Below are 27,088 nucleotides of genomic sequence, written 5' to 3'. Positions count from 1 at the left end.
CTTGTTGAAATTATTTGATAAATATCTGAAGAGAGTCTTTGTTTGCTCAAGAAAATAGAAAACTGATTGTTAGAAATCTCAGAGATGATTGGCACAGCCTACAGAAAGCGATGCTTATGTTCTTCTAAAGATGGGCTGCTTATGTCTTCCACTTAATGCACTTTGCTCAGGGAAAGTGGGGTAAAAACAGTAATATGGATCAAAATGGGGTGGTTCACCTCCACATGCATTTTGATGCAAGTTTGTGGTTGGATAGGATTAAACTTGGTACTGAAGGATGGATCTGTAATCCACAAGGCTATTTTCATTTACGTAAATAGTTTTTGGTCCTCTGTGTTTTGTATAAAATACTAACGACAACAGTCGTAGTTGAATTTTGTCTTAAAAACCTTTTCTTAGAGTGGAGTTGTGGAGTGCCGAAGGATGTCTTGTCCCCCTCTTGATTGTCCTCCTGATGCTCTCCCAGTGCATGTGGAAAGCCAGTGCTGCAAAATATGCAAGGGTAAGTACATCACACGTACCTTTTGGTTTCAGCCTCTATTTAAGCAGAGTTAAACTTGTCCTGAAAGCAGACATGTTTTATAATGACTTTCATATAATGTCCTGGTAATTCGGGTAACACGAGTCACAGTGGCAAACTTGATTTAAGAAGAAAAATAATTGCTGAGAAATGAACGAGCATTGCAAATTTCTCAGATTCCCTTTTTACCTATTGTCAGTGTAAAATGATTCATCTGCTTGTTTGGGGCTGGGAAGCCTTGCTTGGCTTCAGCTTGTATCTCCTGTTGATGTTGAGGACCATCAAGCCTGTGGTCTGAACTTTCTGTAGTGATGAGTAATAAATTGAACTGTTATCTGTTATCTTTTTGTCTATCTTTTAGTTTGGGTTGGAAGGCTGTTTTTTAAAAGAAACATGACAGAATCTCAGACCCTGGTTAGTATCACTGTGTGGAGTGATAGCTTGCTGTAATTAATTTCAAAATAAATCTATGAGAAGAAAGAAAAAAATAAAAGCAAATTTTTTGATCAGTGTTATTGTCAGCTTTCAGTTCCTTCTGGAAATTGAAGCCATAAGTAATATTCCTGGAAGGAATGTTCAATATTTGTTGCCTTAATAGTAGCACAAAGGACAAAGACAATTTATGTACTGAAGTTTTAGCTGAATACTGATGCCAGTCTTATCTTGAGAAGCACAAATTATCTTCCCTGCCCCGCCCCCCCCCCCCCGGCTCCGGTCTTGGAGACTAGTAAACTTCATGCATGAGTTTTTCAATAATTCATTAAGACAGAGATGTTGAATTATTTTAAGATTTATTAGGAAAATAATAAAACTTCTTTTAGTATTCTGTCACCTTCCTGAGTCATTGAACTCATTAGTCTCATGCACAAATGTCCTTTAGCTGTGATCTTGCACTTGCTCTTGTTTACTCATGTTATCTCATTTCTCTCAGCTATGTGTCGGCGTGAGTATTCTGCTTATTGAAAGATGTTTATGAACAGAGCACTCGGGTGGTGAAGTGGCCACACTGGCCAGTATTTTTGTTCTCAAAATGTTTGTATTTGTAACACTGAGAGTCTAGAAAGTTCTTTCACGAAACTGGATGCTTCTCTTGACACCACTCCTTTGCTGACATGCGTGTATGCACGACGGTCAAAATCTGACACAAAGGAATTGTAAGGCACAAAATCGTAGATTCAGCGTATATCCCCATGAGTAAACTGTGTTCCTGTTATTTGTAATGGAAAGATGAACAATCAAACTTGCCTTTTGTCAGTGATTGGCACAAACTTGACTCGTTATTCTGACAAGAACTCAGCATGTCAGTCAATGGGAAGAGATGTATGGAAGTTGATTGAAATTGATTGTAAATGCCAGCTCCTTGACAGAATGATGTGCTAGGGCTGCAGTTAGTCACTTTTGGGTAGATAGTAGTAATTGCGGAGGCTTTCCGAAGAGCTGCACTGCAGGTGTTAATTTCTCTGTGCTTTTCCTATTTAGCTCTGATAGAATCATCAGCTGTAATTTACAGTCTCTAAGGATTATTGAATGGCTGGATTATTGAACAGTTCCCTGTTTTAGCTGAGGGTTAACGAACAAAGTAGCTCTAATGTCTGATATGTTAAGGGTTTTAAAAATGAGGCGGTTCTGTTTTGATCCCTGCCATCTTGTGTTAGCCTTTCAACTAATATTTGACAAAAGACTGTAATTTTATTTAAAATCTCATCATTTTTCTGAGTTGTGCATTAACTTGCTTTCTGGTGTGTCCATTCTTTTGTTAAAAGCAGTCATGTCAAGAGAATAGGCGAGAAAGAAAAAGGAAATTTCTCTAATTCACCTTTCCTCCAAAATAGTTACTGGGATTCCTAATTTCAACAAAGCTTCCTGATCTGAAGTTTTCTTCATAAGTGATATCACAACACCTCAGGCACAAAAAGTAGGGCAGCTTTAGAAAAGTGAAGAAAACTAGGATACCGAAAGGAAGAAGCTTGTTTTTTAAATGCATCATTGAGGATGAAAACTGAGTTATTCTGAAAATCTTGCGTTCTTGTTTTGTGGTTGGTTGGTTTGTTTGTTTTTTAAAGAAGTGCACATTTTCAAGAGCGTAAGTTTGAACAAAAAGTCCTTAGGAGCACTTTTATGTCTGAAAATTTATGCAGATTGATCTAGTAGTCCTTTATGTTTAAAATTTGGGAATCAAACTGGCTATGACAGTCGCTGCTGTGGAGTACTCCTCTTGGTATCACCTGTAAGGGGTGCGCATGTGCACCTGTAAGTGCTTGGTTCCCTTACCTTGGTATTCAGGAGAGAAACTGAGGCAAACCAGCGACTAGATCGTGACTTTTTTTGAGAACTGAGTACTTTGAACACTTCCACTTTCAATGTGCATGTGCCTTCACTCGGGAAACTTCTAAAGCTTTGTTCAATTGCAACATAGGATTTGTACCTTTTGGCTCTCTTTTCAGTGTCATAGGTCAGACTGTTACTGGTCAAGCGTTGAGAGAGCTGAAACACCGCAACAGAAAGTTATTTTATCAGTGTTTAGCATTGATCTTGTTAGTGATGTGGAGTGCCTTTATGATGGATACTTGATTTGTGTAAGATCATAATAGTCCGACTCTTCTCTTTAGTTAATGGATTTACTGTCCTCCTCTGGAATTGAAATTTAGACATCTAGTTCCAAGAGGACTGCGATAATTATGGTAATACTTGACCGAGCCGTATGCTACTGTGGTCCTGCTGGAGGTCACCTTCTTATTCACGGTGGCAGTAGTCCTAAGCTAAGCTAGTTGACTTTGCCTTGAAACGAATGCGGAGTGCTGATGTGTTCTAGTCTGTTGATTTGGTTGTGGAGCTGGTATCTTCCGCAGAAGGATCAAAACTTCAGAATTTATTTTGTAGGCGCTTTCAGTTTCTTGGGAAATCTGCTTATTTCATGTGTGCTTTAAGAATGTTTTTTCTGAAATAGATTTTTACAGTTTGTTGTTTCAGTACAGTCAGTCACTGCATCTAATCCATTTTTTTAAGTGCTCCAGCAAGTTGAAGAGTTCACCTTTGTGCCCATAAAAATGGTGAAGATTTAATTGATATCTGTGCTTATATTATTCTCTTGATGAACAGTATGCAAATAAATGTCTCCAGTTCTTGTAGTGGATCATGAAGACCTCTAGTAACACAAGTACTGTAGCTGATCGACAGAATGTCAGCAATGAAAATATTTTCTATCAAATACTAATGAATTTGGTCCAGTACGTATTGTCTGATGCTACTTTCCCTTAAAATGAATTTGTTAGCTACTTTGCTTGTAATTACATACAATAGTGACGACTGATGAGAGCATAATGCATCATATTCTTAACATATAGTTTTTCAGCGTATGTGAAACTGGTTTTACTTTTGTGTTATACCTTGCATTTGTTTACTACTTAAATATTGATTTAATTTATTTGTTTTTAATCTCCCTCCTTCTCCTCTCAATTTACAGCGAAGTGTATCTATGGAGGCAAAGTGCTAGCAGAAGGTCAACGAGTATTATCCAAGAGCTGCAGGGAATGTCGAGTAAGTTTCAGTTGTGTAAACTTTTCCTGATGTTAAATGTATGTGTGGTGTTCAAAAGCGACAATGATAAGTTAGTGCATTTCTTTAGGCTTCCTTCATGCAAATGTGACATCTGTTGTCTTGAAAAGGTGACATTCAAGTTAATGGAAGCCACAAATACGGAAACAAGGCAGGAACATGACCCTTGCAGGGTAATAAAAACATGGGCAAAGTGACTTGGAGGGACGTTTTCTCTTTTATCTCTGCTTTCATGAGCTCTGGAAAAAGGCAGCGGTGTCTTGAGCCAGTTACTAATTTCAGCCAAATTGCCAAAACTTGAAGCAACCTGGCTTATATTGTTTGAGTTACTTTAGATTTTCCCTAGTATTATTTAAACTATACGTACCCCTGCTAATAATTGAGGTAAATTGCTAAGTATTGGACTGGACTGGGGTCTTTTCTTGGCAAGTTCATACCACTTAGACAACTACAGTCAGTATTTAAGAATATAAGTAAACAGAGGCTGTGTTAGATAGGAACATTCAGGGAGTGTTAGCGAATGTAAGAGTGCTACGTGGTGTGTAAGCGTGGCAGAAACCAGTTGTTGTCAAGACTAGCCTTGGAAGAATAGAGTAGTAATAGATGATTATAAAAGGCCCGTTGCTCTGCTGAGACATGCATTTGCTGTGATTATGCGTGTGCTTTAAATATGATTTATCACTTCAGAAAGGCACAGCTATTTTAAACACATTAGCGCTCACATGTAATTTTCAAGTATTTTTGGTCTTACATCTTGTTGAATGTGTAGAGGGGGAAGGGCGATAAAGGGGAGGCTTACAAATGTTATTGACAGATCAGTATGCTAGAACAATTATGAAGAACATTTGGAAAAGATTACAATGATCTGGTTATTGTTGTGCTTGTAGTTGAGTGTACAGAGTAGCAATTTTATGTTCACTAATGGAAACGGACAATAACTGGTTGCAGATGTTGTGAAAGCAGCTTGTTACACGGAATTACTTTGCTGTTGTGTGTGTTTAGCTGTATAGGGGTGCTCAACATTGTATATACAAATACGTGGGCAAGGTCGTTGCCTTGAAGGCAGACTAAGGTGCCTGTTATTTATAATATGACATAGAATGTTTATTTTGGAGAGAAAACGCCTGTATGAAATAAGATGAGAACAGGAAGATTTTCACATTAAAGTGAAAACAGAGAGAGAGATCTGAATTATGTCTGTGGAACTTCTCTACGCTATAAATAAGAGCGTTATATTCATCGTTACGAGTATGATAATGCATTCATGAAGATTAAAGACAAATACTGACCATCAAATAGCTGTTGTTTTAGAAATGACTGAAATAATAATAAAAAGAGCTTTTGCATTTTACTTATTGCTAAAGGAAGTTGATATGGCAATGCTAATTGCAGTAACGTCACAGTTTGTATTATTTACATCTTAATGGAGACTATTTGAAACAGCATCTGTGAATGCAATACCATGGAAAAAATGGGTCCATGCCTCAAAAAAAAAAAAAAAAAAATATGTCCATAGCTGTGTTTCAAGAAGACATTAGACCTCACTGGCAAAGCTTGTCATTCTGACTTGGGAAAGTTTTTAAGTGGGTCCTTACCTCTGTTTCTATGAAGTGATGCGTCTCCAGACAGGAAGTACGTCCAATGTGTTTTCAGCATGACCTCTTGAAGCTCTAAAGAAAACACCTACCTACTTTTTTACTGCCTCAATTAGGAACGCTCACTAGCTCAAGGATGAAAGGTGATGAGTCAAACTGTGGCCGTAGTCATTGCCTTCTATCTCGTGCAGGCCTACTGGTGGACAAGGTGTTGTATGAATAAAGGAAGGGCTTTGTGCTAGGGGAAGGACTGTAAAAAATGTAACATGGTTTAATTTTCCAGACTTGAAAAACAGACATCAAGTTTGAAAAGCTGTTGATCCATGAAGAAATACAATAAAGGGTATACATCAACTGTCAATTAATTAGTGGTGATAAAGATGATTTAAAAATCTTGGGGAGTAGCTCTTGTGTCTGTAAAGGAGGATGTATTTGTAAATGGGATAAGGTAAAAAAGATAAAGTTGAAACTTCACGTTTCAATTTTTATTTGAAGATAGATATTTTATTCTTTGCATAAGTACTGGGCCAACCTTAAGAGGCTCTTACTTTTGTATTTTTTTCCATCTAACAAAAATAATAATTATACTGATGGATGTAGATAGATCAAAGATTTTCTTTATGAGGCTGTGAGCAGGTTGTGGTTTTTTTTTTTTTACTTCTGAAAACTAATCCAGACTAAAAATGTATTTATGATGCACATCCTCTTAACCATAAGCACAGATGTTACTGACGGACAGCCATTCCTGGCTGGAATACTTCCCACAAACACTCTCTAGATTAATCTGCAATGACAAAATGACAAAATTAGCGTACAGTTTTTTCTAAGAATCACAGAATGGTTCAGGTTGGAAGGGACGCCTGGAGGTCATCTTGTCCAACACCCCTGCTTGAACAGGGCCACCTAGAGGCAGTTGCCCAGAACGTGTCCAGATGGCTTTTGAGTATCTCCAAGGATGGAGACTCCACAGCCTCCCTGGGCAACCTGTGCCAGTGCTTCGCCACCCTCACACCGAGAAGGTGTTTCCTGATGTTCAGGCGGACCCTCCTGTGTTTCGGTTTGTGCCCGTTGCCTCTGGTCTTGTCACTGGGCACCGCCGAAAAGAGCCTGGCTCTGTCCTCTTTGCACCCTCCCTTTGGGTATTTATATGCATTGGGAAGATCTTCCCCGAGCCTTCTCTTCTCTAGGCTAAACAGTCCCAGCTCTCTCAGCCCTTCCTCCTGTGAGAGATGCTCCAGTCCCTTTCTTATCTTCGTGGCCCATGGCTGGTCTCCCTCCAGTTGTTCCATCTCTCTCTTGTACTGGGGAGGCCAGAAGTGGACCCAGCACTCCACGTGGGGCCTCACCAGTGCTGAGCAGAGGGCAAGGATCACCTCCCTTGACGTGCTGGCAATAGTCTGCCTAACGCAGCCCAAGTGACTGGTAGCCTTTTTTGCCACAAGGCTACCTGGCCGGCTCATCTTCAACTCGGTGTCTGCCAGGACCCCCAGATGCCTTTCTGCAAAGCTGCTTTCTAGCAGGGTGACCCCAGCACGCACTGGTGCGTGGGGTTGTTCCTCCCCAAGCGCAGGGCTTTGTGCTTCTCCTTGTTAAACCTCTTGCGGTTCCTGTCGGCCCATTTCTCCAGCCTGTTGAGGTCCCTCTAAAAAATGCAAGTGTGTTTGTGCTTTAGAAAACTGCACCTTTCTGCATTCTGTAAGTGGTTATTTTGATTTGTGGATTTCACCAATATGGTGACGTGGCTCGTTTGAAGTCAGCGGAAAGAATTCTGTAACTTTTGTTGGACTGGGAGTCTACTGCCGATCAGCTGAATTCTGAATTAATGCCCGTGAATGACATGATACCTGTTCATGACCGGACGATGTGTTTGACAGCAAAGGGTAAAAGAATAAATTCCTTTTCATTAATGCTGGGAGCAGGCAGTCAGAGAGTGCTGTACAAATGCTAGAAAGATGGACACGGCTCCACTGACTTTCAGGAAGCTTGACTAAAGTTTTTCATAAAGATAAGGAACAATGTGGTTCTTCGAGTGACAGCTAAGGACACAATTTGGAACTTTCTCCTGAAAGGCTGATCAATAACAGCTAAAACAAGAAGGGGGGGTGGGGGGGAAATACCCCCAAACAACAACAAAAACCCAAAGTAACCTTATCTGAAATCTTGCTATTATTTTCCCAAGCTGATTGTCTGAGATGAGCTGTTTGTGGTTCAGATTTTCACCGCATGTCACTGATTAGGCTTATAGCCAATTCTTTTTTTATGTACTTATCTTGTAATTACAAGAAATTTAATTACCTTGTTGTAAACGTTTGACTCCAGATATCATTCTTTGTGGACTGTATGTCACAGTTGGAGCTTGACCTATTTATTCCAGAAGAATGCCTTTCTGACATCTATTTCTGTCCAGACTCTATGACTACATATGTGAATTGAGGATAAGAAGTTAGTAATTTTTCTAAGGCCGCCTGAAGCAATAATTCTGAAGTGTGAACTGTTCTTACTTATCTCAGTGGATAAAATCTGAAATCTAACTATGATAATACTTACAATTGGATCTGTACTAGTATATAACAAATTTATTGTAATCCAAAGAATACTCAACGTGGAAACATTTTAATTGTTTTAAAACTTAATTAAAAATATGTTCAGCTTGTTTTCCCAAGATGCAAATTCTGCAGAAAATGGGAAACTGAAGGAAATAAAATCTTACTGTCATTAAAGGAATGGAATTCTCAATTTGTGGGGTTTTAATCTCCCTGCGATTCACTTAAGAAGGTGTGAGCTTGGATTGAATTTGTCTTTAGATTTTTGACTCATCCTGACCACTGATTTGACTTTCATACAATTTCTTGATTTCTTGCCATCTTTTTGACCGGATTTATTGTCAGTCAATGCTTTTTGTCTATATGTTGACATACTGCACCCTCTCTGCTGCAGTTGTCTTGTCTGAGCTTGAATAGGTGATGAGTTATAGCCAGAGCGTTTCCAGCTGGTAGTTTGATAACATGATAGTAAATGACGGCTCAGTGTGCCTGGTTCTTTTATCACTTTTGCTGCTGCAGTTGCACAGGCAACCGTGGGGGATTCCTCCCTTTCACTTATGGAAGTGAGATCAGGAGGAGACCTAATACCTCCATTAACTTCACTGTTCTTGTGTGGGCACTTGCTTCAGTGGTGCATGCTGTATGTGAGGCTGTAGGGAGCTGCTTTCTTTTTTTTTTTTTTTTCTTTTTTTAAGAAAAAAAAAAATTAAAAAAAAATCTGATGCCTGAGGGGTTTTTTTATATTATTTTTCATGATGGCAACTGATGCAACTTGCCAGTAAAGACAGTTGGGAAGCAAGAAAAATAACTTGACCCTGCTTAGCCTTAATGTTGCAGTCGCAAGGGCAGTGACTAGCAGTGATTGTAGAATGGTCAGTTTTGCATTCCCTAGGTCTGCTGCACTTCTCAGTTATAAGCCCTGCTAGCTGCCGGGCATCTTGTACATCATTTGCACCTTATAGACTCAGCAGGCATTTCTGCATTCATGACTCTGTAGGGCAGCTTGATGTTGTGAGAGCTAATTCTGGAGCCCGAAGTGACACAGCTGAATCAGTGTGGCATGGCTGGTAAGGCTAATTACCAGCAAGGGTTTTACCTGTACTGGTTCTGGCACCTGAGCTAGTCTTTTGGCGTGGTGTAGCACAGGGTCTTAAAGATGAGAAAGCAAGCTTCCGGCTAGCAAGTGTGTCTCTGTATAGGGGTGCTTCTTCGTACAGAGTAGACACATAGGTGTTGTCGATATCCTCTGTTCAAAGCTCCGTATCTGATCCCTCGGATGATGAGAATGGTGGCTTTAATATCATATTTTGTCTTTTTTTTTTTTTTTGTATTGGATTTCCTCTGCTTTCTTAGCCCTAGGTGTGTTTAGATCATATTTTTAAACTTTTCTCTTCAATCACGATAGCTGGAAAATGTAATTTATTTCTTTGAAGAAAGCAGAAATTCTTGTTCTATCTTTTTGTTCCACCATCTGAGGCATCACAAAAAATATTTTGGAGGAGTAGGGACTAGATTCGTATTAAAAAGGTGTATTGGCAATATAGTAGGCTGTCTGCTTTCTTAGTGGAGTTTTACAGCCCTTTGGAAAATGGGATTACTTGGGTGCAGACAGTAGTGTGGGATAGTTATTGTAGCTCCTACTGAGCAAAAGTCCTGGTTGTTAATCTCTGCTCCCCTTGCCAGTTCGCAGGGATGGCGTAGCTGCAGAAGGGGTGCTGAAGAAGTAAGTTATGGCATGGGGAAGGCTGGAGAGGGATAAGGGAAAAGGGGAAGCTGTTTTTGGGACAAGATGTCAAGAAACAACTAACTGAAGAGCAAGACAGCTGTTTGCTCTAGAGATACGGTGAAGCTCATTTCCTGGATGGGAAGGAGACAGAGTAAAATTTGGTGTAAAATCTCTCCAGAAAGGCTCTGTCTATTATTTTAGGAAATTTCTACCAGTAACTAGGCCTTCTATGCACAGTCTTACTCTAAATCTGCCAGAAATCAAAATCATAGAAATATCTTGACCTCAGTTTACGCAGCAATTTGTATATGGATACCTCAAGGTGGGATTTTTGCTTTGCCATATCTTGGAGCTCATTTCTGGGAATTAGGTGATCAGTAATTCTAAAGAACAGACACTTTTAATTGGACACAGAGAACAACACATGATACTTCAAAATGTTGGTCTTCTATCTGCTGTGTTTGAGTTGAATAACTTATCACTGAATTATGTAGAATATGAAATAAGAAGAGTAAAACTTGGACATGCGTGAAGCGGGAAGTCTGTAACAAAAATCTGGAGTGAGATTCTTTAATTCCTTCAAACACTTGGAAGGAAAACAACTGTACCTGGAGACAATGTATTTGGAAAAACTGTTACAGAATTTTGAGCTTAAGTGCCCTTCCCCTTCCCCTTCCCCTATAGAAATGTCCAAGTAGATCACTTCAGTTTTCGTGTTAGGGTATAAAGAATGCATTTAACTTGCTGCCTGCTAGTTTACCAGTGTAGTTACTAGAGATTACCAGAGTTACAGATAGAAAATTACGTGATCCTTGCCATTGCACATGTTTTCATCAATGTCATTTTTAAAAATGTTGTTTATTTTTCAGAATGGAGTTTTAGTTAAAGTAACAGAGACTTGTCCACCATTGAACTGCTCAGAAAAAGATCACGTTCTTCCAGAGAACCAATGTTGCAGTGTTTGTAGAGGTAAGCCAGACACTGTGTGCTTGGAAGGAATATAAGTTGCTGATTCACCGGGGGGATACACTGGAAGGAGCAATTCCCTTTTAATAAGATATTAGGTACCTCTCTAAACCTGAGTCTGTAATTAGCCTTCACGTAAAACCAGTCTGTGATATTCCTTTGGGTAGAAGACTTACCAGATACAAAGCTGTAATTGCTCTGAATGAGAGAGGGGGAGGGAGAAAAGGAAGAGTTGGGGGAGAAAGGGCTCAGTATCTTTTAAGTATTCCTATTAGGAAGAATTTATGTTTGAAAAAGAGATATGTTATGCTGCTTAAACTTGCAACTGCACTGAATGTACAGGGTTTTGGAAATGGGTTTTTAAGCTCTCTGTTTTAAAATCACAAGAATGTTAAGGTTTTGGTATGTGGAGGTTTATTTAGAACTTGTCTTTCTCAGGACTCATTTATGAATTAAGCTGAACAGTTACAGAATAAAAATGAAAAAATAACCCTTGAGCCCAGAACCCCGTTTTTCCTCCTCGCAGTGGGGTGTTGAGGTGCAGGTTCTTCTTGCTTGTTCCCTTTCAGCCCCGGAGAATCCTGGTTGCATGCTGGACCAGACTGAACAAACCATAGCTGAAATGTTAGTTGAGGCAATCCCCTTAAATGAGGAGAATGCAGGTATTGCAAGGCTAGAGAACTAGAACAGGCTTTCTTCCTAAAGTGTGTTGTAATCAGTGAGCTCTTAGGTGAAAGGTGTTAGAATAATCATTCCTTGTGTATGTCTGTTGTGTACCTCTGTTCCACACCTCTCCCTCGGTGCCGAGTCTCAGCTGAGCTTAAGGGGAGCCTGGTCTCTCAGAGCAGGACTTGCGTGTCAGCCTTTAGTGATGCACCTCAGAAATTTCAAGCAAGAGGTGCGCCAAATGAGCATTAAGCATTTCCAGGCTTAGATGGTTATTTGGGCCCATTGGACTACTTGTCTTGCCCGTATGTAGATTCCTCCAGCGTCGTCGTAGATGCCGATGAAGGGACTCTGAATCTCTCCCTTAGCCAGTAAATATTAATTAATAAATATGCATAGTTAAATATTTACGAAGGCCTTGAACTTGCAAGCATATGCATGTGGTTGCAGGGGGCAGCACGTCTGAGCTATTTAAGCAAGCAGTAACTGTTGCTTCTTTGTCCCTCGATGTCTTAATGATACTGCTTAACAGATGGCCCAGTTTGATGTAGTGCAGTACTGAAAAAATTATCTTCATTACTTAAAAAGCATTAGAAATCTGAAAGCTTCAAAGTTGATGAAAGATAAGTTCTGTAATTATTCAGTTCTGTATTATTGTTAATGATAGGTACTCCTTTTAGATATTCATCCCCAAAGCGTCTGTATGTGAATACTTATGTATGAATATGTATACTGACGTGATGGTCTCTAGAAGCAAAGGAAGGAATTGTACTTTCACTTCCTCTGAATTCTGATACATGGTGCTTTCAAATCGGTACATTAAACTTCCACTTCAATTCTGCTTTAGCTGACAGCTAAAACTCTACCACCTATTTTGTATTTCGTCTTTGCTTTTTAAAATTCTTTGGAAATTATGCTTAAAGATATGATTAATTTTGTCAACTTCACAGAGGCATAAATTGAAGTTAGCACTCCTAAACTGCTTTTTATATCTTGAAATAGAATATATGCTGCTTGACACTTCCGCTCCAGTTGCACGCAGCCCGAAGTGGTAGTATGTAATTTTATCATATGTAGAGTGCTGGTGTTAAAACCAGATGTTTATTAAGGATTCCGTATTTGGTATGGCTTTTATTCTGCAAACAGGTGCCCTCTGATATGGCAGGCAGGCCATAGTTTCTGGTCCTGCCCTGTGCCAACATGTCCTTTACTGGGAAAGGATAGAGTGCTTCTCTGTTTTGCAATAACGACCTCTTTCAGAGACTATATTCAACTTTTATTGTCCAAGCAACAGTAGTGAGGAAGAAAGATTGTAGTAAACATAGTCCTGAGTAATCAGAGCATTTATTGGAAGCCCACCCACATGGATCGCTTGCACATCCTGTGCAAATGTCACATTATATGTATGAAGATACAGATAATTATTTGCATTAGCCCTTAGCTAGGCTTTTAGTTAGTCAACAGGATGATTAGTAAGCATTTACTAGTAATGTTAAATGAGAACAATAATTCTATGTGAAGGTTATGAGTGCATAATAGCGACTGGTAGGTTCTGGTTTTGTATCAGTTTGTGCTTTCGTTAGTATCTAGTTGTGGAAATGGAAACCTTCTACTGAATTTTGTGTTCTGTAGAATTATAGAGTACTTCTGCTGAATCGGGCAAGGGTAGGAAGTGTGCAGCTTGTGCTTTTCTTGGCCGCAGCAAAGGAGTTTCCATTTAATGAAAGGATAAATATGGGGGATCAACGGAAGGAAAAAAGCCACAGAGAAATACGGAAACTTCATGATACTGTGGTATGAGACTGTACCCTCTTCGGGAATCTCTGTAATATCTACTACAATAATAGATAAGTGCCTAAAATAAAATAGGGTATGCAAGGAAAAAATAAATCCGCGGTGTTTATGGTGATGGAAATTGTGAGTCAGCAAAGGACCAAGTTGAATACTGTAATGTACACAGCTGGTGGGCTTCCTAGATAGTCATTATTGTTTGTAAACGGTTAGGAAAGTAAAGACAGCAAATAATACCTTTTCTTCCTCAGGTTTGCTACATGAGTTTATAGTAGGGCAAAAGCTAAAGCGTTGCTAAAAGCCAATTTCTAGATTTCAGTAAAATGATTGTATAAGGTGTACAGCAGGGCGGAAGAACTCTGCTGTACAATGACGGCTTATTTTTGTGATTTGTTGTACCTGAATGCAAAAATGGGCCTCATCAGATCTGTAGATAGAATCTATCCTTGAATGTTATGTAGAGCCTTCCCAGTTTTGCCCTTCATCTGTGTGCTTTAATATAAATGTCTGCTTAAACTATGTGGCTACTTTTATGCTTTTCAGCAGGGCAATGTGGTATTATCAAGTTCTCTTCTAGGCTTACAGAAATTTTAGTTAATTTTAAAATCTTACAAAGAATCATTGTGTATAAAATAAATTTTTTACTACTTTTTCGAGAATCAGTCATTTTTCACAGCGTGCCTGCTACATTTTTTTGTATCCCAGGGACAAATCTAATACAAAAAATAGTGTCATAAAAGTGTTTTATTGTTCCCTTTAGCTGTTTTTCTCCTTGCCAAAGACAGTGTATAATTTTGAAAGAGTGGCTTTTTCCTCTTTTGAATGACTGATTCAAATAAAGTTTCATGAGAGAATTTTTATGTTGTTATGCTCACAATTTTAGTATGTAAGAATAGCCTTAACAGCCCTAGCAGCTTCAGTCATGCTCTCCTTAGAAGAGAGTGTGTGAAGAAATAATGAAGTAGTGAGAGCTGTTTGGTTTCTGGAGAAAGTAATTTTTATTTGCTATCCTGCAATATGGGTTGGCTGATGGATTTAGATTGACTGCTGACACTGGTTAGCAGGAAGCAGAGAATCCTACTGGTGAGCTGAAGTGTGCGTTTTACAGCAGGGAACAGCATTCAAATCCAAAAATGGTGCTTCTGCCACCCTGACTTGTATTGCTTTGTTTTGCTTTAGAGGTTTTAGGTTTTTTCAATTAGAGAATGAGAAGGCTCTTCAGTTAGCATGTTTCTCCTTTCTCCCTGTCTGCCTGTGAAACTGAGTTTTGCTTTATCAGAAATCGAACGTTTCTCATTCATTGCTGTGAGGCGTGAGTTATTTCAAGGTTTTAGTTTTATTAAGATTTAATGGAAGTTGATAAATATGAATTAGTTTATTTCTAAGCATAGCTATAATGTTACTTCGGATTTAGAAGAGCTTTATATCTGGAAAAAAAATAATCTTTATAAGCTCGTTAGGCTGTGCAGCATTGTTATTCTAATGCACACAAATAAGCAGTATGTAATAAGGTCTGCATTGATACAGTAGCTGGAAAGAATTTACAAAGTTACTGTTTTATGTCAGACCACTGAGTTCTGGGACCACAATCTCTGAAGGCGTAAAAACTGCTGTTCAGGGTGCTTCATTGCTCCTGACTCATTAAAAACTGATTCAGATTATGAAAGGGCATAATTGCTAGTGTAAATTTTACGACTCTTCCTATGAGCTGCCCCCCAGATTTATTTTACACATTTATGTAGTAACTGTGGGGTTAAATCATAACAATAGTAAAGATTTTGAGGTTGAAATTACCTTCGCCCTTTTGAACATTGCTGATGCTATTAATGGAAGCGTCGTCAGCGTTGTTGTTAGAAGCCTCTGAAATGTGAAACGTGGATTGCTGAAGGGTAGCTTCTTGAACAGCAAGAGAACAGGTGTGTTCCAGTTTTTGAAGTGAACAGCTAGGGATGTTGTAAGAAGTACAGAAAGCATTACAGATGTTACAAGGAAACCCTCAGAAAAATGAGAGGCACGTTAGCGGTTGCCCATAAAAAAAGTAGGAAGAGATATGGGTAAAAGATACATTGATTCCAGCTGTAGTCATGAATGAGTTCTTGCATTAGTCAGTCAATAATTAAGCCAAATTGCCTAATATGTTAGGTACTTAAAAACTGGATGACAGCACAAAACAGCTTACCATGCTGCTCTGGAAAAGTGGATTCTGGGAACTGGAACCTGAAGATGTTGAGAAGCTTGGAAAAATAAGAGCAAAGTTCAGGTGTCCTGAAATGGAATAAAAGTTTAATTTTAGATAACCTGACTTGGGACCACTAAGGCCTAGCCAGTTGTGCAGTTCCCAATGCTGCGGAAGTGATAGTTTTATGTCTGCTGGCGTGAAATCTGGTCTCTTTCATAATTGTCTTAGTACATTTATTAATGGTCATTCCACAGTCAGAAGAAAGAAGTAGAAAGATACAACTGTGTTCTTAAGAAAAATTGGAGCAAGCATTTCAGCAGCCCTGATAAAGGAAGAGAGTAATGTTATCGGGAATGTTTGGGGAAGGAACAGAGGTCATCAGGCCCATCAAAAATCTAAACACACACTTCAATATTTAATTCCCCTGTTGGTAATACCTAATTGTATTTTGAATGTCTTGAATGACTTTGAAGGGCTGTTGTGCACATTTATGACTGTGTGTGTATGTGTATGTGTGGGGAAGATGGTTTCTGACATCTGTTCTGAATGTGTTTATCTGTAATTTTAATTCATGCTCACTTGCCTTGTCATCTGTGTTGGCCTGAAATTAGTTTAGATTATCAAAACTATTTAAGATTTTGTGTGCTTCTGTCAAATCCACTCCAATTGCCTGCTTGCTCAGATGTGATGATTCTATTTTAAGCCATTTCTTATATTTAGAGAGGAGCTGACTGTGTCAGATAAGACTTCGCTGAATATTCTGAAGTCTCAGTAATTCAGTTATTTTTACCTGGGCAATCGGAATGCGTGCCCTTTACTAGCTGCCACCCATAGTTGAGGTTCAGAGACCCCACTACGCTATCGATGGGCGGTTTTGCCATCTGTGTACGTATTTTAAAGGAACCCTAGAATCCATTTCACACCAAAGAATTACTAAAAACCAGATGTTTGCATTCTTTTCCATTCTGCTTGCTTGGGGATAAGTAATTGGCCCTATGGAAAGACTGGCCATGAATAGATTGATGTTTAAGTCAGTGCTTTGGTCTCTCCCTGTTTAATCGGGAATATAAGCACGGTTGTCGCGGTTAGTGGGCCTGCGTGCATTCCTGACTTGTTTTTCTGAATAAGAATGAATTAAAATATTTACCTAAAGTAGGCATGGAAATGGGATTGTTAAATGTGAGAAGAACAGAGCTAGCTTATTTCTTCATGTTGTAGTCCAAATATGAGGTGGCCTTTATTTGCCAGAAGGGCAGGAAAAGCACTCGGGCCCAATATGAACTAAGATAGAGTAGATAGCATTTTAGTCCTTTCTTGCCTCCAAAACCCCAGCTGGGGAGAATGCAGACCACGGTCTAAGAAAGGCAATAGCCACAGTTCCTCGGTATGCACCTCTTGGCTCTTTTGAAGTGCTAAATGTGCATCTTCACCGCAAAAGAAAAGTACTTGGAAAAGCTCTCTGATCCAATCGATGGCATGCCTACTCTGACAGAGGCACAGTGAACCCTTGCTCTTCTATATACCATCAAGTATCTTTTGTTTTGTTTTGTTTTTTTTTTTCCTTGCTGGTTATTCTTACATCACATTCGTTCTGTAAAAGATTGGTAACATACAGTGTTGTAGCACCATGTGTGCTCTTAACAGGAATGGCTTCCACTTTCCACTTACAGACTTATTGAACAAGTTTTCTGAAATGCTATGGGAAATTGAAGTTGAGTCGCTTTCAGTCAGCATTTTTAAAAGGTAGGAAACAGTGTTTCACAGGTCCTATAACAATAAAGGCCAAGGCAATCTAGAGATGTCGGTGTTCCATCATTGTGTATTCCTAATGAGAGGAGAACAACGAAAAGTTCTTTAGAGCCTCTACGCAAGTTACAGAACTGGAGCGTTACTTTTTTTTTCTTCTATGTTCTTTTAAGAGCCTTCAAGCTTGAAAACATAAGAAAGAGTCTGATTCTGAATGGAGACAGTTCATATTTGAACTGATAACAAGGGAACAAAAGCAACAGAGTATTTTCCAGAGAATTTTTTAAAAAAAGGTGACAGCTCTAGTGGTACAAAATGGATAGTTAGGGTAGTCAACATATCTACTGACGAATTTCAGAGGTGGCAAATAAACAGTGAAGAAGAATTAGGGCCGTGATGTGATACTGAACGCTAATCAGCAGCTTGTGCTTGGGAGAAAGTGCTGTTAGAGAAGAGTGGCTGATCTGGGACTCGGGACTTGTGATGAAGGTTAGCCCTGGGAAGTCATCCCTTATGGCCAACTGTGACTGCTAAATTTGCCATGAACTGATCACAAGGTGAATTGTTGACTCACTGGGATAAAAAGAGCCTAGAAACAAAGTTTTTTGGCACAGAAAGTTGTATAAGGACTATTGTAACTAAAACATGCTGAGAAAGATGAAATATTTTTTACGGGTTTGGATGCGAGGTAGATGTAATTAAATAAATAAATATAAACACAATATCCTAAGACAGTAGTAACAATCCATACTAAATTAAAACGTGGTATTTTTATAGTGCCTAGCTTAACACACTGAAATGTTACATCGTTCTGAGTAGTACTATCTGCCAATAATAATAAAATGTAAAACTAATACTGTGTATGAGTTCAAAGGAGAATTATTATTCTGAAGAAGCAGGAAATAGACTAGGATGTCGTAGTCTTAGTGGAAACAATGACAAAGAAAATGTTATAAAAATTGTTGTCTCTTGGATATTATCTAGAATGCAAACAGAACAGTAATCCCGCTTGGCGAGTATAAATTAGATGCTGAATGGATAAGTGTGGGGAGATGGGTTCCAGTGTTCAGTTTTGATTATAATTACGAAGGCAAAAATGAGAAGTCAAATACAGTGATTGAGTAAATGGCTAAAGGCAGTGTAACTGTGCCCTTTTTTACCAGTATAAAATGTACCCAGGCTTGACAAGGCTGTATCTGGAATACTTGAGTGATTTTTACCAGACTGTGAAATGAATGAAAACTAGAAGGGATATCTGCAGTTTTCATTAACGGAGTTGGTTCTTTTTCACAAGTTGTATTGCAATGAAAGAATGAGCTAAGTGAGCACAAGGAAGATACCTTCGTTGTTAATAAAATGAATCTGAAGTTTAAGTGTAGAGTTGGACATTGACACAGAGAGAGTGTCCTCCTTGCTACCAAGTGTTACATTTCTTTAAAAATGACCTCACAACGCAACGTTAGGTGATCAGACTCATAAAGTTGGAGTGCACTAAAATGACAACACCCAAGTCTTAAATTAGTAGGTGACCGAAGTGCGTGTTTAAAAACAAATTCAAAAAAACCCTCAGTGAACAGCAGCTTCAGGATAGCCTTATGAAAATTTGCTTACTGTAGATGAAAACTGTATTTATTATAAGCTAGTCTTCCACAGTTCCTTGAAGAATATCAGAGCAAGGGATAGGAATGAAGATCTGAATCTGGCATTTAGACCTTAGAAGTCCAGGTTGCCTTTTTCGTAGCTGTCGTTACGGGGACATAAGGAAAGTTTAGGATCAGTGAACTAGAACTTTTAGTTTGCTTCTTTATGACCAGGCAGAATTGGGAGAAACTGTTCTTGTATTCCAACTCGCGCTTATACGAATACAAGTAGCTGATGGTACGTCGGGGTTTCTGGTTCCCCTCCTTCCAGGAGAGAAAATCTAGGAAAAAAAAAAAAAAAGAATTACCGAAATGACTGTTCATATATCGCAGGCAAATAGAAATTGACTCTTGGATATCAGTAGAGAGAAATCCATCAAAAATACACCAACGGGGGAAAAATATTCCTGTTGTCAAATTCGGAAAGGTATTTAGTTATCTCTTCAGGTACATCCAGTGGAGTGCCTTTAAAGAGATAAAGTTGTGGTTACTTTAGTCTTCAGCAGGGAGAGATTTTGACAGATCTTTGAGAAATATTGAAAACCAGGAAGGAAGAACTTCAGCCAGTCGTGCCTTTATAGAAGAAAGTGGGAAAGTTCATCATGTTTGTAGAAATGACTTGGTATGGAATAAAAGAAACCGTTCACAAAGAAGCTACTCAGAAATTGCGTCAAGGAAAAAGGAGAGATTAATAAAAATTCTCCCCTACGAAACATGATGCATGGAGTAATTACAAACTGTAGAAGCGATCTAGCTAGTTTTTGGTGACAGACTTGCAAGGCAGTGCATGAGGTTGTTGTGACTACCAGTGTAGTCTTGTGTTGTAATGCAACGTCTCCTTTTTGCTCTTCTAAAAGCATGCGTGATTATGCATAATGAGAAAAATGTGATGGATTTTTTTTTCTATATTACACTTTATTATTCTTTTGGTGTGAGTTAGTATTACGCGTCTCGGCAATCAGAGATAAGGTGGCATTTTATCCTACGTGGGTTCAGTAGAAGACTAATGTGTTGTCATGGCTTCTTGCTTTGAAGTTGTCTTTTCTCCTTTTCTCCTAAAACTAGTCATACAAACACATTTTTGAACTAAATGGTTTAACTGGGAATGAATTGATGGAGGAATCCAACAAGCCTGCGTGCACCAGATGGATTTATAGAGAGAATTTCCGGAATGTGGCATGCCAAAGTTTTTCAGAGTAATATGGTCAATGTAAATATTAAACATGAATATCTGAACTAAACATGTTTTAATACCAGGTTGCATGTTCCTTGTATTTCAGGCCATAACTTCTGTGCAGAGGGACACAGATGTGGTGAAAATTCAGAGTGCAAAAACTGGAACACAAAAGCTACTTGCGAATGCAAGAATGGTTATCTCTCTGTCCAAGGGGACTCTGCGTATTGTGAAGGTAAACAAAATATTCAAAGGCCTGTCCCCTTAACAACCTAGTCAGAAACATAGTATTAAATGAATGGTTGACAATCGAATTTCATTGCAAAGTTCAGTTTCATGATGGTGAATATCACAAGGGCCCTTTTTGCATTCATAAATATGGATTGAAGACTACAAGTGGTGCCGGACCATTCAGATTACCGATCTGTGGGCATACTTCATTGTTGTAGTTGTGCCTTGGCACACCGTGGTCATGCTGTTATTACAATTTTTAAAATACCGTTTTTCAGACAATAGCACCTACCTTCTGAAATGTTTTTTTCGAGAACATCATCTTTGTAAGACGCATTAATTTAGGAAGTGGGAATTCTGCTGACGTTTGTGAGAACGGTAAGTGTGAAGGTGTATGGAGGCTCGAATATAGAGATGATGATCTGCAGTCCTTCCTGAAGTACTTCTGTGGGCCAGGTACTTCACTGAAATGGCTTTCCTATGATACAGAAGAGACCTATTTCTTAGAAGAGTGTAGCTGAGGTACTTCTGTTGATGTATTATTCCATCACAGGAACGAATGCAATGGGGCAATATTCTCCTTTTTGTTTCTCAGTGTTTTCTAGAGCTTGCTGTTGTTCGTAGCTATGATGTACTTATTAAAAACTAAATGGATGAATCCACATATACCACATTCTTTCCTGCCTTTGCGATGTGGGTTTTTTTTTTATGCCCTTGTATGTTAGGCTGCGATATTTAATCCTTTGCCCATCTCAGGAATTTTGTGAACTACTTTGTAAAAAAATATTTCCCTAGATTCTTTTTCTAATAGTACTGGTGATGGAAGGGAGATGGCATTTTTGACAAGCTGTTAAAATATACGGCAAGAATTGGAAGACAGGATGAAAGAATAAAAAAGACATACATGGAGTGGGCTTAAATGATCCCGCTTTCATAAAAAGACTTTTTAGTGTATGTAAGTGAGCAGGACTGCTTTAAATAGCAGTCCATAAAGCTCTTCAGTAAATTGCAGCTATAAATCTTACGGTATTTAGTCAGTTCTCTACAAACAAAAATTTGAGTGGTCCTGTATATGCACTTTCAGTGACTGGGAAAACACTTTATGCATTTCTTTTTAAAGGTAGGCACCAGATACACTGTATATAGAGAAACTTTTTTGTACAAAAAACTGTGAGAAGAGCTGCTCTCTGTGTACTGCAAGGACTACTCAGAAATTGGAAGACAGTAACAAGTCTCTTTATCAGCTATGATACAGAGTATCGGTATCCAGTATTTGTTTTTTTGTTGTTTTTTTTTTTTTTTTTTTTTCTGTTTTAAATAAAACCAGTGCTTAGTGATTTTATTTACCTAGTAGCAGCCTGTCCCTTTTTTCCTCCTTGGAAGAAATTTAAACATCTTGACTCAAATAATTTTGGAGATGTTGGCAGTGCCTTAGTGAGTGGTAGCAGTGGGGAAAGAAAGAGCTTTTTGAAGAAATTAGTGGGAATTACAACATGTCTGGTCTATGCTGCTTTAAATTTTGGAAGGGCAAATCAAATCCCTGGCTTCCGTGCAGGTGCACGAAACATGAGGCAACAGAACAAACACAGCTGCTTTTGCTGCCTCAGTCCATGGGATAGATTAGAGAGGCACTTTCTGCATGTTAGGAAATTATAAATTTGCTAGATGGAGAGTAGTTCTTGGAAGGTAACGCTGAGAAGAGAAGGTGTTCTGGCAAGGAGAACTGCAGACCGACAAATCGATTAGGCAAGAGGTGAGTCCTTTCAGCCCTGTGAAGAGCTTCCTTTTGCTCCTCAGACCAGCTTTCTGCAAAATTTCTTTCTGTGCTTCTCTAACCTCATTTCCCTCATCTATGCGTTTAATCCGCTAAACAGAATCATTTCATACTTGGCTGTATAACATTCGCAAATGCATGGTGAAGCTGTGATTTAAATAAATGAGGTCAAAGGCATGTATCTGAAGGTACAATTTGGCAGGATGTTGGTATAGTATAGGGGTGGATTATTTTTTTTTGTGGAGTTTTGCATTTCTGTGTGTACTGTGTAAGAATTAAATATGCAAAACACCTGAACAACAAGTAGTAAACATGCAAAACACCTGTGGAAGCAAGGAAGATCTCATTCTCAGCTGTAATGTTGAATTTGTCTTCATTGTTCTGAAGCCTTTAAACTTAAAAGACGTGTAAGATTACTGCTTCCTTTGAGATGGCAAGTCTAAACTATTTCATACTCATGACATGTGCTGGTAAGTGGCACCTTAGTTCAGAGTGCTCCAGACAGTAAACTTGGAGCTTTCCGGATTTCTCATCTCTTCCAATGTATTTGAAGTACGTGTGCGTGTGAATTCTAATGTATAGTATTATTTTACCTTACCTATGTTTTTACTGCTATTTCTGCTCGCTCTTATTTGCGCAGTTTTATGTTGCTGGACTTTATGGCATCATTTTGATCTTGTAAGATCTCTGAAGAATTGTGTTTGAGTCTGCTTTGCTTTTTCACATGTATTTCTGTCTTTTTTTTTTTTTTTAACATTCCATATTCACATTTGCAATACAGTGGAAAAAATTAGAAAGATTCTAACTTTTGTCAGAACTGGCATCAGCAAACTTGTAAAATAAATAACAAAAACCTGAGAGGCTTTTACTATTCATTCTCAGTAACTACTTTTCAAGTATTTAGCGGCTCCTTATGTCAAAATATACATGTAGGATAACCACTTGCTATATATATTCCATTTCTGAAATACCGTAGATGGGTTTAGGGAAGACAGTTTCTGAAAACAAACAAGTAAATGAAGCTTGTAATGAATGAAGGAGATGAGTGGAGATTCTCTGTGTTCTGTAAAAGCAATGTATTTCACTTAAAAACAGAAAAGTTGGGGTTTTTTTTTTGTCATCTGCCTACTTGTCTTGCATGTGAGACATAATTAGAGCATTCATCATTTGCAGAGGGACATATAGAGATATTTTTATTAATCATGTTGACTGAGGTTTAACTACCGATGGGGATACTTATGCACAAGTGTTGAACCGATGTCCGTTTATCCGTCACACATGTGTGGATAAATTCTGGGAATCATACGAGTAGCTGGAGAGTCCAATGTCTGCAGGGTGCAAGCACTCAAGTTGTAGCAGCGTGTGCGTGCTTGCAGCTATGACTTCTTAGCATGACATGTGAGTGCCAGTGTTGAGGGCTGAAAGTTGCATGCACGAGAGTTAGTTACAGATGGCGCAGCAGTTCAGTGGCAAAATCGGGACCAAAATGGGGGATTCATTTGAGTCTGTCTCATGCTGATTCTTCCAGACACGTTATGTGATGTGTACAGCAGACCTGCAAATACTCTGTACTTCTTCAAAGCCAGAAAACTCCGCAGTCTGTGACTGCTTCAGAAATACTAACAGGACGGTCCACATAACGCAAAGGAAGAGACAAGAAAGTGTCGGCACATGGAGAGTCTGAAGCTCAGAGGTGAAATGAGGAAAAATCAAGCCAAATCAGCTGAAAGTTAGGCTTCTTGCTAGCGTGATTATCCTCACTTTCTAGAGGCTAACAAGCAAACAGCCATCTTTTCTGAAGAGAGTTTGGTGATTTTATGCTATATATTTCACAGTGAAGAGCAAAAGCAGAACCATTTTTTTCCCGCCATCTTTCAGCTCCGAATTCTTTATTACTTTCTTGGGTCAAAACATTAACAGCCCTTTTCTACCTGCAAAGTTATTATGGTGGTGCAAAAGTGATTATTACCTAATTGCTGTTGAGGTCTGATTCATTGTGAGAGCTGTTTAAATCTGAAGTGGGATGAATTTCCCAGCTAGGATAAATGCATGCCTCTTCTCACAGACAAGAGTGCATGAAACAGGTTAGTATTAACCTTCTGTCCTTCATGCCTAACCACTTAGGCCCCAAGAAACAGCTAGTAAAAATGATACAGTAGCGTACTACAAGATGTCTTGTCACGTTACACGGCAGTATTTTTTCCCTTTCTGCTTAACCAGTGTTACCAGAGAATGTTCCTGTGGTAGTGGGTAGAATATATGAAAGGATCCATTGACTGAAGTGGACCTACAAGATTAATATTCTCGTTGTATGACTATATTGTAGGATGCGCTTTCCCTCTATACCTAAGTAGGGTGACGCGTGCTCTTTACGGTGTTTTCCAGCTGTTGATGTAAAGAGTGTAAACAAGCTGCGTGAATCTGAGTTGGTCTTTTAGGAACAGGTAACAAAATAAAACTATTTTGTAAGAATACAGAAAACCAAAATGCCTTCTCTGGCAGGAGCAGCCTGTTAGGCAGTGGTTAGGACAGCATACCTCAGGTGAGTCTGCTTTGCCCTTAAAGAGGAGGCTAAAAGTTCTGAGGCCACATGCAGTGCTGAGAATACCTTGTATTGGCTTTTTTTTTTCTTTTTTTTCTCCTTTACTGGTAAAATTGCATGGGTTAATAGTGACGGGAGATCTGTGAAGAGTGTATTTCTGTGAGATTAATTCAGGCCGTATAGTTAGTTTCCTTATATGAGCTGACACTCAAGGTCACCTTAGTGGTGTTACCTCAGCTTAAACAGTTAACGAATTCTATGCCTTTAATATTTGTAAAAACTGTTCTTATTTTTTTTTTTTTTTTGTCCTGACAGAATGCTCTAGAACCACTCGTGACTTTCATTCAGGAGGAACTTGACGAGGTCACTCTTTTCCTTCTGTGCTCCAAACATGTTGACTTAATTTGCTGTTAATGAATTATTGCTCATTTCAAAAATTGTCACATAAGTTATGAAATACTGGCCAAATTCAGAAACCCTGCTCATTTTGTAGCATAAGGAAGAGTTATGATGATTTTACTGAGGTTGCAGATTTTTGGGAGATGGCATAAAGATGAATTAAAGCCTTGGCAGAAAACTGAGTGCTCATTTACCCCCAAGCATGCAGCATGGACAGACCAGGCAAACTGTCCCCCTGACATCCATACCACCATGCAGTGGTCTCCTGTAGCTTCTGCTCCCTTGCTAGGCATCCAGTCTCCCTTCTCCAACAGCCCGATACTGCAGAGGGCACCAGTAGAGCTGCAGGCAGGCGCTGTGGTTAGGGTTAGACACATCTACGGTACAGGCTGGGAGCTCTGCTTTCAGGCCAAGGTTTCTGAAGACAGACTAGATTAGAGCTTTGTATCTCACTTACTTGACAATAAAATTCAAAGGCTAATATTTTTCTTTTGCCCCCCCCCCCCCCTTTTTTTAGTCTGTTTTATGTATTTTGATTTAGAGCTCTGCAAGTTAGTTGGCTCAGTATTTGAGCTTGTAAAGCAAGAGATCCCATTATTACTTATCTTAGGTTTGTAGAACAGTATCATTTCCCAACACAGGAGTGTTGGCTAACTTACGTGCATAAGGCTGTCAAGCTCTGCACCTGAGAGAGAGGGTAAGCTTGGAACCTCAGGATTCTGCTGTATGTTATTTTAAAACCTGTCCTGGTTTCAGCTGGAATAGAGTTAATTGTCTTCCTAGTCGCTGGTATAGTGCTATGTTTTTGAGCTAGGTATGAGAAGAATGTTGATAACACTGAAGTTTTCAGCTGTTGCCAAGTAATGCTTAGTCTGAAGTCAAGGATTTTTCAGCTTCTCGTGCCCAGCCAGCGAGAAGGCTGGAGGAGCACAAGAAGTTGGGAGGGGACACAGCCAGGGCAGCTGACCCAAACTGGCCAAAGTGGTATTCCATACCTTGTGATGTCATATCCAGTACCTAAACTGGGGGGAGTGGGGGTAGGGAAATCGCTGCTCAGGGACTAACCGGGCGTCGATCGGCAGGTGGTGAGCAATTGCACTGTGCATCACTTGCACACTCCAAACCTTTTATTCTTACTGTTGTCATTTTATTAGTGTTATCATTATTAGTGTCTTCTTTTCTGTTCTATTAAACCATTCTTATCTCAGCCCACGAGTTTTTTCCTAATTCTCTTCCCCATCCCACTGGGTGGTGGGGGGAAGTGAGTGAGTGGCTGCGTGGTGCTACTTGCTGGCTGGGGTTAAACCACGACAGTCAACATTTAATTTTAATTAAACCCACATTTAATTTTTTGTAAGTATGTTCCAGACACCTACAGTGGTCTTTACTGCTTTCTGTTTCCTTTCCTTTGAACTTGATAATGTCAGATGTAGTCAGGAAATTCTTCACAGAAAGATAGATATGTAAATACGTTGAAAAAATTCATTCTAAGATACTCACGTTAATGTAGGTTTGGTCAGTAAATGTTTGTTTTCTGAAAGTCACATAGAAAAAATAATTTCAAAATGCTGAGGAAAAAGGTGTTTTTTCCCATTGTCACAGAAATCGGGAAAAATTGGCCTTTTAGGATTAATGGTTTAGTTCCAAATGCAAAGACCTTGCTATCAGCATGCTTTAATGAAAACCCCCCCGAAATAAAAGTTTACTGCTGTTGCAAAACACACAGGAACAAGAAAATCTTTCATCACAGAGTGTGGCTTCTGTTACGGTTCTGAAGATGAGAGAGCTTCGTAAAGCTTAACTCTAATGTTTGATCCTTTGACTCATCACATCCTGTATGTAAATAGCTGTTTATTGCGCAGAACTTTACACGAGCAGTTTAAACTAAAAAAGAACAAACCCAGTCCTGCATATGGCCTTCAGAGTAAAAGCCTGCTGCAAATCCACTGAGTTTCCACAGCTGATGTTTTTCTTGCTGTATAAAGTAAGTAGAACTTTGTTGAATTTCCCCCTCCTCCTCTGCAGTGATTTCACTGCAGCT

General features: G+C 39.1%; 1 protein-coding gene across 2 annotated transcripts in view; it reads left to right on the top strand.

Annotated features, from left to right (window-relative positions):
* The window catches only part of NELL1 (neural EGFL like 1), a 299,533-nt gene that overhangs the window by 76,520 nt on the left and 195,925 nt on the right, over nucleotides 1-27,088 (top strand). For both annotated transcript variants that reach the window (XM_049821020.1, XM_049821021.1), the window contains exons 9-12: nucleotides 400-502; nucleotides 3,984-4,057; nucleotides 10,809-10,908; nucleotides 20,208-20,336. In XM_049821020.1, the coding sequence (XP_049676977.1) occupies nucleotides 400-502; nucleotides 3,984-4,057; nucleotides 10,809-10,908; nucleotides 20,208-20,336 (406 nt within the window). The remainder of the gene's footprint in view (nucleotides 1-399; nucleotides 503-3,983; nucleotides 4,058-10,808; nucleotides 10,909-20,207; nucleotides 20,337-27,088) is intronic.

Source organism: Accipiter gentilis, chromosome 17, assembly GCF_929443795.1.
Source record: "Accipiter gentilis chromosome 17, bAccGen1.1, whole genome shotgun sequence".
Classification (NCBI taxonomy): Eukaryota; Metazoa; Chordata; class Aves; order Accipitriformes; family Accipitridae; genus Astur; species Astur gentilis.
This window is presented reverse-complemented; position numbering and strand designations above follow the sequence as displayed.